The 10,299-nt window shown below is 39.6% G+C and overlaps 1 protein-coding gene across 3 annotated transcripts in view; it reads left to right on the forward strand.

Annotated features, from left to right (window-relative positions):
* CAMKMT (calmodulin-lysine N-methyltransferase) overlaps positions 1–6,755 on the forward strand; it is a 243,091-nt gene extending 236,336 nt beyond the window's left edge. Inside the window, exon 11 of one of the 3 annotated variants that reach the window (XM_039568536.1) lies at positions 6,503–6,755. In XM_039568536.1, coding sequence (XP_039424470.1) covers positions 6,503–6,628 — 126 coding nt within the window. In that variant the 3' untranslated portion in view covers positions 6,629–6,755. The remainder of the gene's footprint in view (positions 1–6,502) is intronic. The other 2 variants (XM_019282477.3, XM_019282475.3) reach the window with 2 other exon arrangements.
* Positions 6,756–10,299: the final 3,544 nt, after the last annotated feature.

Here is a 10,299-nt window from a genome sequence, read left to right on the forward strand (position 1 = left end):
AATCCAGACCCATGCTGAGAGCCTAATCACTGGGGCCATTCTTTGGGCTGTTGTCCAATCAGTCCCTGAATAGCAAAACCCCACAATGCGGAGTATGAATTAGAGGGGGGGAATAAACGTGGGCGCAGACTTTTTTTGCAACAATACCTAACCAGGCCTTTCAGCCAGGACAACTCACAGACAAAAGCACGGCGGAAATTGAAGTAACTTTTGGAGGCCCTCGTCAGTAAGAGCTGGCTTGATGAGGGTAGCGCTGGCTTCTTTTTTGTGTGGACCGGATCAATTATTCACTGAGGGGGGAGAGGTGGAGGGGAAAAAAGTCTTAAAAATCCAACATTTGTGTTGCACTGGCCTTGGAAATCATGGCTGTTCGCTGAATAAAACCAAATATTTTTGTCTCCTCCTCCTCCTTTCCTTGGTGGATGCTGCAGTGATTTAGAGGGTGGCTGGTGGAGTGCTCGCATTCCTCACCCTTCCCCCCCACGCCCAAAGGAGAGAATAGCTTCTTGAGCTATAGAGATGTCAGGTCCATGTTTTAAAATTTAGCTTTGTTTACCCAACAGAATGGAATTCATTACTGCGCAAAAGCGCTTCAATTTTCTGACCTTTTTTATTCAAAATGTTGGAAGTAGCAAAAAGCTCATTTGAAGGTCACAGGTTTATGTATCTATTCTCTTAAGTGTTTTAGAAATTCATATGGAGGACACTAAAGGTGGAATATGTGAAAACATACTGTTCATTGTTTACCCTAACCTTGCCATGATTATTAGATAAATGAGGGAAGCAAAATGGCATTAAAAGCCATTGTTAACAGTGAATTTTTTTTCCCCTGAAGACTGTTCATTTTTGCCCCCGATCTGCAAAGGTCATTTTCTAATTCTTTTCACTGAGTAGTTTTTATAACTTCTGCATTTCAAGTCTATAAAAAGCTTTTGCAGACTTTTCATACTGTAAGTAGTAATTTGTTTCATTACCGTTTGAATTTTTATATGTAATTCCTATGGACATTTTGCTGATATTGTCAGGCTTAAAAGCTGAGAGGCTTTTCAGTTTTTTCCTTTTTTTTTTTCTTTTTTAAGCCCAGATTCATTCTATCTAGATAATATGAAATTAGTGGAATCAATCAGTCGGTGATTTAAAAGCCAAACTTTGAGGCGAAAGATATTCAGAGTAAAATTATTTTATTTTTTTACATCCACAGCTGATTTGAAAGGCCTTTTCAGCTGGTTATCCAAAGCCAATATTTAACTGTTACTTATTCCCCTAATTTCTGTCCTTTGTCAAGGGAACTTTCCTTGCTAGATCTTGTTGCTCCGTTCCGCGCTAATTGCGGCTTACATTATATAAATGGCTTTGTAAAGAAAACTATAACCCCCAGCCTCGAAAGTTGCATGTTTCTATTTGCTCAAACTTGATGCACTTATTTTGAGAGGGTCATTTCGAGGAAAGCTGTGTAGGCACTGAGAATGTCCTGTATAATAAGCTTAAACAGAACCTTTTGTCCGTCCTCGTCTTCTCAGGCCCGAAAATTAGGCCTCCTTTTTCTGGCGGGGGGCTGAAGTGGTTCATTACCGCAGCCTCCTCCGGCAGGCCTTGGCCCAGCCATTCCCAGTACTCGAGCTCTGTAACTTCCTTAGAAAGGACGAAGGAAAACATGGCACACAAAGGTCTTGTTAGCACTTCCTATGTGAAATTAGCAGCTTTCTAAAAGGTACAACTCCAATTACCTCACATTGTGGGGACGCGCACAAACCCAACAATGAGCCCAGTCTTGCAAGTGACATGCTGTCTCTCTGGAGTTACTTCCCTAATTAGGGATGACGAAGCCCCATTCTGGCGAGTGCATCTATTTACAGTGGGCCACAATGCCTTAACTCGAGCATCCTCCTGAAAGGCCAGTGTTAAAAAACACAAGTGCTCTTTTGGCGGAGCCGTCCGTGGGGAAGCGCCGCATTCCTCACGGCTACACCCTCCCGAAAAGAGTGGCCGCTTTCCCCCGCATTGTTCACACTTCAGGATTCATTTGGGACAATAAAGCTCCTGCCCCGTGAGCGCTGGGAATTACAGTGGACAATGGCCAGGCTTTCTTAACGGGGTCTAATGATGGAAAAAAAGAAAAATATTTATTGCTTTTGACAGTTTCACAAGGGGCAAAAATCCTTGTCGTGGCTTTAAGTTTCCACAGCTGTTGGAGGAAGGGTGGTCATATGGACTAAAACAGTTCAGCTCCTTTGTTAAGAGGCTGAGCACAAGGGCCAAGCTGTGAAATTAAAGATTAAGTTCATTAAGGTAAGATAATTGTGCTTGCATCCTTGTTGATACAGGTGTGTGCAGGCACGGCCTGGCTCAACAGACCTATTTATTTACCTCCTGGCTCCTTACCTTCATGAGGCAAATCACCTCACGAGGGTGAGGTGCTGGAAATGTATCTTGTTTGCATAGCCCGGAACAGGGTTGGTGACCCACAGCCTGTGTTCACCATGGCCCCATCAAGAGGGGGAGGAGGGTGGAAAGCATTTGGGGGCACCAACAAACATACCTTTGCCCAGAGGAGGCACCTGCCCTCGTTTTGGGCTGGGGCACAAATCAGCTTCTTTCCTCAGAGGAGAAATGTCTTGAAACACCAGTGGTGCTGTGGTGAGGGAAGCGAAATTATTAATTCCCTGGTAGCTTATTTGGCATAAAAGTGTTACTGATTATTAGTTTGCTGCTGCGAAGTGTTTGGATTCTTCGCCATTATTGTGTTATTTGTATTGTTAACAGTTCGCAAGTTCAACAGTTTCAACTAAATTGCACTGTAATATTAGGGTTCCAGTATGAAATTACTGCAGTTAATAATAAAATAAGACCTTTGTGTAGGTATATAGATAGCTTCCCAAATTCTTTTAAAAAAACCCTCGTGAATTAGCACAAACATACTGCCAGGGGTTGTGCTGTTTTGGTTCAGCAGATCAATTAGCTATTGTGCTATTTTGGTGACAAAGTAGGATGATAATTTTGAGTGATTAAAAATGCTGCAATACAGTTATTTCATCAAAATAAACATAAAGCAGGGAGTTGCACGAAGGAGCCTGGTGGTTCACTTTCACTGGTTGCCTTCCTCTCACCCAGCGGTCACCCAGCCCAGCATTCCGCCCGGACTGCCGCAAGCACATCGCCTGCACTCCAGAGCCAGCTGAGAAGCAGGTTCATTTCCAAACCTGGTGCTTAAAAACGGTGCCTTTCAGGGCCTCCTCTGTGAGAGAGAGCAGTTTAAGTCACTGCTGTTTCCCCTGTGACGATGCTGCTCCTTGCTGCAGTCCTCCCTCCGTGTGTTTCACAGTGCCAAGTGGTTTGTGACAGCACGCTGAGGTTAAGACACGCATCATCTCTCTGATATATTTTCTGCCACAGATATTGTGCAAGTCAGTGTCAACAAGTGGACATCAGAAATACCTCAGTCTGATGTCTGTGCTTCCCAGGATAGGCTTGTGCAGAGAATTAAATTTTCTGTCCCACTCTACCTTGGCTCTACCAAGAGCTCCTATCCCATTTGGGGAAAAATATATGGAAATAACTCATGACAGAAATTCCTCAAAGACAACACCTTTTCTGCAAAGCTGAAGAGATATCTGTATTAAGAGGCACATGAAAAAGACCAAGTTCCTCCTCCTTCAAGCTAACAATACATTAGGTCCAATCCTGCTCACGGTAAAGAATCGGTTCCATTATTTCCTGCCTGCTTTAATCCGTTTTCCCCATATAAATGCCTAAGGAAGCAAATAGTAGTTCAGGTTAAAAATGTGCTGAGATATAGATATGCTAAATACTAGAAACCTTACTCTTTTACAGAAACATTTGCCTGTACACAAATTCTCTCCTTCTGGAGAATATAAATGACATATCGGTGGTTATAGAAAGCAAAGGCATTCAAGTAACCTCTATACGCCTTCTTTAAAATTCAGGATCTAGCTTTACTCCCAAGGCATCGATAGTGAATTTTCTTTGCTGGATGAAAAGAAAAGCCTGTCACATAGCAGGAATATATAGCCTATTACAGCTAACACATTTCATCATTTGAACCATTTGATAATTGCAAAGAAAGTTGCAGGCAACTTCTGAAGTGTTCTTAAATTTCACTTTATATTTGGGTCCTAGGGAGCAGTCATTAGAAGGTTCTTTTTGTTGAAGTAAAATGATTTTGATTCTTCTTTTTTTTAAATTTCTATATGTTTTTCTGTAAAGATCTGTTTACTATCAAAATAAATTAAACCATTTTCCGCTAGGAGAAAAGTAATTTATGAAAAAATTCATTTAAAAAACCCTTTAAAATATAAACCTTCATCCTTTTTCATTTTAATTATTATAGGCTGTTGAAAAATACGTGCAAAACATAACTGAACAGTTCATGAGATAATCTGCCTACAAATAATTAAATTAATTTAGCTTTATTTTCCTGCACGTAGACATACCTGAGGAAATGTAAGAACTTAAAATACTTATTCAATAAATCACAGCCTAATAAAAATTTATACTTTGTTGAGTTAGGTGAAAGAAAGTGAAGAAAATTGGTATTTTAGCTGTGTTTTTCCATCTATGTTTACATGTACTGTACAATATATGAAAAATGATGTCTCTCAGGTAGATTGCTTTCAAAAGGAGTTTGCTCCCTGCAACAGTTCACATGTTGCATGTGTGAATGTTTCACTCTCCATCATGTGCATATGCACACTGTGTTACAGGAATTAATGAACAACAATAGTACATTAATGTGGACATCAGTGAACATAACAGAATGTGTGCACATGAATATAATTTCTATACAGATGTATACATATATACTGATTTGAATACTGTGGCAAATTCATATTACTTGATCTGTGTTATATTGTGGGTTGTTCATTGCAACCTTTCCCCGTCCGCATAAAAATGTAACAAATCCAGCAATAATTTAAAAATTACTTTACTTTGAGGTGAAGGACTTTCTGCAATGCTGTGTCCATTTCTTCTGCTTTGACACCATGCTGCTATAAAAATAGTGAAAATTTTTTAGAAACCCTTGCCGAATCTTTTGTCTTCGGAATCATGCACTGAATTTTCACCTGTGATTAATTATTACTGTGTTCCGCTTGTTTTGTGATTGACCAGCTCTTCTTGGAGAGTAGTTTTTCCCTCAGGGCTATCTGTCCAAGTTGAGCAGTACCTGTGCTTTGCTAAACAAACCACTGAATGAAATACAGTGCGCACAGTAGTTTCTGCCTCTCCTCTGAAGGATGAAACAACACAGTCACAGTTGTGTACTAGGCAGGTCTCAGGCCTAGGAGAAGATTTCAATGTGAATGCAGGATGTTGGGTTTTTTTCTGATTTAGTGCCAGGTGGTTTTGACTAACCAATATATAGTGAATATTGTTAAGAAAATGATGAGATTGCATTTCCCTGTGTCCTCTACAGTATGTCCTAAAATTGTAATCTTACTCAGCTGCTGAGTCCACCTCCTGTTCTCTGTGGATTAGTTATTTAGCTTGGGTATTAAGTATATCAGAAAAGCTTAATCTAAGGGTCATTATATGTGTTTTAATATTGAAACTCGTCTTTGACAAATCAAATTTTAATATTCTAAAATATGTTCATCCCCTTTAACAGCATGATTAGCAAATGTTTTGCAAGGAAAATAGGTGGACAGATTCCTTATACATGATTTTCACATAACACATTATTCTGTCCTGCTGGAAGTAAAATGCTCAAAGCATTTTTTATTGTTATGAAATACTTTTTTAAAGGCTTAGGCCGGCATTTCTGAACAATCTTGTATGGGCTAGAAAGGCTGTCACAAAGCATCCATGCTTTTTTTGGCAAGAGAAATTAGCCTTCCTCAAGCTCCATACTAGCTGTTGGTACAAAAATTAGCAAACGTAGTTAGACTCCAGTGCAAGTTATTTCCTTCAGAACTAATGTTACAACTCTTTTATAAATTACCAGAAATTCTTGGGCATAAAACCTTGTGGGCATAAACTGAGAAATGCAGTCAGCTTGTGCACAGGGATATTTCTGCCATCTGGAAAGTCCTCTTGTGAAATCCCCTGAGGACTCCAGGATAAGCACAGGTAGGCTTCTGAGTGGGCTACAGTCAATTGTTTTATAAAGGATGAAAGAGAAAGGTTTAAGTGAGCTTGGAGGTTACATGCCAAATTGATTTAAAAAGTGTGGAGAAGCCCTTCTTTGCCCTACTTATTTGGCTTCAAAATTATTGTAATAGTTTCTTTCTACACAATGTATGAGTTGTCAAAAATGGGAGAAGTTGCTTATTGTATTTCCTGTCATTGCACCCAACAACTATTCCCTCTATCAGATCAAAACTATTTGTGCCTCCATGGTGTGTGTCTACTCTGCAGGGCTGCAAATTTCCTAAGAGCCATCACATAGGCAGAAATTAGAGAGTCCTCTCTTGAAGAAGCTCTGTCCTCTATTCTTTTGCCTGTTTTTCTACACGTGAAAATGACATTTATCTTCTGTGTGTTTGAGGTTCATTCTGAGGAGGTTTGTGACTTCAGTTCTTCGAGTCAGGCAATGCAAAGCTTGGATGCTGTTATTCATCAGGTGGGTTCTGCTATCTCAAAATCTGTATTATCAAACTGTACTTTTAAATAGTCCCTGAAAAATATCGGTGATTTTAGTACACTGTTTATTTCTAAGAATAAAATTAAGATAATTTAATTTTCTGGGGAGTCTCAGTACTCCTGATACACTCATGCATCATGTTGTTCCTCCTTTTTTTTGCCTTTTATGAAGAACCGAAATGTGGAAAATAATAATGATGGTCAAAAGGGGTTGAGAGGCTACTTGACTGAAGACAGAGGCCAGGGACACTGTTTCAAAAGTAGGAGAAAAACATCAGATGCTACTTAAGGTCCAGAGTAGAGGAAACAAGTCAGGGGAAGTGTATGGCATTAGACAAGAGAGTGGATTCAGACAAAATAAGGGAAAGAAAATATGAGGAGAAATGCTGGCAAGTATGCAGACATTTTAGAGCACTGCAGACAGGATGGTGAGTTTAAAGGGCATGTGGTAAGAGACAGGGAGCCAAAGAACGAATACATCCATAATGTTGGTTGGAAGAAGGCAAAAGAAAATTGACTTAGGGGTTGATTCTGAGTGTTTTTAAGAACACAATTGAGTCTAAGCATCTAAATAGCTTCACGGAAATCAAGCAGATGACTTGTAGTGAAAGCCATGTATGCACCCATGTACCCTGATGAACTTGAGCTTCAAATGATAGCGTTTACACAGATTTGAGTGGGGGTGGAGTTGGGCAAAAAAAGGTTACTCTAAGCAAGATACGCATCCAGCTGAACAGAAAAAGGCCAATGCAAACTGTATGCTAAAGGTAACATATCTCTTTATGTTCCAGAGCTTCCTACCAGACTTTTTTCCACACCCCCCATATTAATTTTACATCAGAGTGGCAGCATTCAAGTTTAACCTAAAACTTCAGGTCAGTTCCAGCCCTAAGGATGTGCAATGTTGTAGCTGTAATACACAACCCTTTCACTCTTCACTTCCACTGGTTTAAGTTTACAGGAAACATTCTTGAGCAGAGAGATGTCTGACTCTGGTAGATCTGTGGGTGCAGCACAGAACCAGGCACAGATCTTGGTGGAGCTGTAGTTCTGGGTCTCTTTTATTATTTGCAGTTGGGATAGCATCCTACAGGCAGTGAGCAAACTCATTTTAAATTCTGCAGTTTTCTTTTCACAGCATCTGATGAATATGTCTCTTCCTGCTCCTTTTCAGTTTTGTCCTGCTGCCATCATTGTGTTTGCTGTGCACCAAACATAGTTGGTGATTCATATGCAACAGTGGAGTGTGCCTAAAGACAAAAGTTTTAAGTTCTGACACAATCACTTGCCTCCACTTCCTTGAGAGGTATGTCAGTAGTGAATCCACCAAGATCCTTTATGTTAGTGAAATTAAGCATTTAAATAGATGTTGGAGGAATCAGGATATGGGCAAGGACATAGAAGTGTGATGTGCCATAGTATAACCTTGAGGTTAGGAAGTAAGTGATATGTCCTTTCTGGTTTGTTATTTCAGTAGATGCTGGTAGGGGTTTGATGTGACCATAACTGTGGTTGTTGGGTAACTTCTTGTTGAAAAAAATCCTTTAGAACTCTCACAAAGATCAGCAAAAGATATTATTGCTGGATAAAACTTAGTTCCCTGAGATTCAAGGAATACCTGAGGCACAATAAAATCTATGGAAAATAGAGATTCACTTCAATAAGGCCAGGACTTAGTACTATCAGTATCCAATTTCTACTGTAGTTATGGTCCTCCTTACAAATGTGCTTCAGCTGTGGAAGAGGCTTTAAGAGAAGCTTTCAGACAAGCTTTCCATCACTTGGATGGCTACAGATCAAAAGCTGCTCTGACTACACCATAGATTTCCACAGTACCATAATGAGAGAGAGCTGTGTTCGGCATCCGGAGATTCAGCTGAGAGGCTCCGTCAGGTGGTGCTGAGCTCTGTTAAAGAAAATGCCAGCCCTTCCCCAAGTCCCAGGAAGGCAAATAAATATAAAGGCCAGAGATAGTCACAAATTGTATATATTTTTTTACTGAAAATATCATTAACTGAAAACCAAACCAAACAAATAAACACACACACACACAAAAACAACATTTCAGCACTGAGCACTGCACTGCACATTCCTTAACATCCTGATTTCCTGCATCTTAGCTCCCACCTAGCCAGGGCTCCCTTTTCACAAGGTCTTTTTTCCCAGGATGTTTTATGCAGGGCTGATCCATTCTATTCAACAGAGAAAGGTACCTGTAGCCATAAACAACTATTTTAGATTTCATAGCTGCTTTCTCAGTCACCTTTTGGTAGGGTGGGTAAGTTACTATCATGTTTTTCTTCATTAGACAAAACAACATGTTTCCTGTAGATCAGGAAAAATAAAAGGCAAAACTCAAATTTTCAGTGTTTTCAGGGTGGACTCTGCTATAGAAAGACTTTTCAAACATTTTAGAAATACTTGAATTTGAAAGATAGGAAAAAAACCTTTCCCCCTGCAAAAGCTGGTGTGGCATCTGTAGCTGGATGTTAAGATTAATTTTGCATTATTGGTAAACTAGAACTAAAATACCCACAAATGCAATAATCAGGCTCTGTATAACAAGTCCAAACTTGGTATTGTGGGAAAAAAATTCAGGTGAAATTGATGAGTATCTAAAAACAAAGTATCAGAACTGAGTGCAAAAGTGGTTAGAGCATAAGTGAGACATTAAAATACCTCATTCCTTTCACTTCCTTCTGATCATCTGCCTTCATCACTGGGAAAACTGCCTTTTCCTGACTTTGGTTACTAGGGCTCCAATCCTCGTTTCAGTGTCAGTGCTAAATCTGCAGAGCCTAACCCTGGTGACAGTGCAAGATAAAATTAATATTAGAGTTGGGTGGATCAGAACCTTTTAAAGAATATTTCCTTTGACCCTGCCCACCAAAATCAACAAGAAAAGACATTCTAGTAAACCGTGTACAGAAAATTCTACTAAAAACTGTTATTTAGATAGAAATCTGAAATCACAATTTTTGTTCAAACTTCCAACTTAGATTTGGCCTCTGTGTTAGACAGGCTCTATAAGGCCTGGATTAACCTGCTTTTCAGAGGATGGAAGCTTGCTTTCATTGATGTGATACATCATGATAGAGGAAAGGATGAAGACTAACATTGCAGAGGTAACCAGCCATAAGTCTTAGCAAATCTTAGCTGCTAACATTTAATATCCCACCAAAACAAAGCAAATAAATAATATTTATGCATATGCACATATCTTTCTAATTGGATGCAATCTATTGCTCTCTTCTTCGAATTGCCAGTGTGGTTTGTTGGGGTTTTTTCTGCCCCTGGCATTTTTCTCCTGCTTTCATCCTTGCTCATACCACGTTGGTTGTCAGGTTTTGGAGTATTTGACATTGCTGCTGCCATTATAAATTGAAAGATGGAACCATGGGCCAGATTGCTTTTATCTGTTATCCAGTTTTGATCTTTTCATCTGCTCTTTGCCAGGTAATGTCAGCCATGATTATTTCTAACTTGCCAAAATTCTGAACAGCTTTTAAACAGGTGACATTTTCCTATAAAAAGACTCTACCACAAGCATGTTTCTTTTTCCAACCCCGAATGTCACCTTTTCTCCCATAATTACAGTGGTCTAAGTGACACATTTCTGGACTACTGACAGTTTTAAAGATTTGCTGTTTGTGGGTATTGCAATTACTGTGCATTACCTTCTCCCTTCTGAGAGGAGTGAAA

Source organism: Corvus cornix, chromosome 3 (genome assembly GCF_000738735.6).
Source record: "Corvus cornix cornix isolate S_Up_H32 chromosome 3, ASM73873v5, whole genome shotgun sequence".
In the NCBI taxonomy this organism is placed as follows: domain Eukaryota; kingdom Metazoa; phylum Chordata; class Aves; order Passeriformes; family Corvidae; genus Corvus; species Corvus cornix.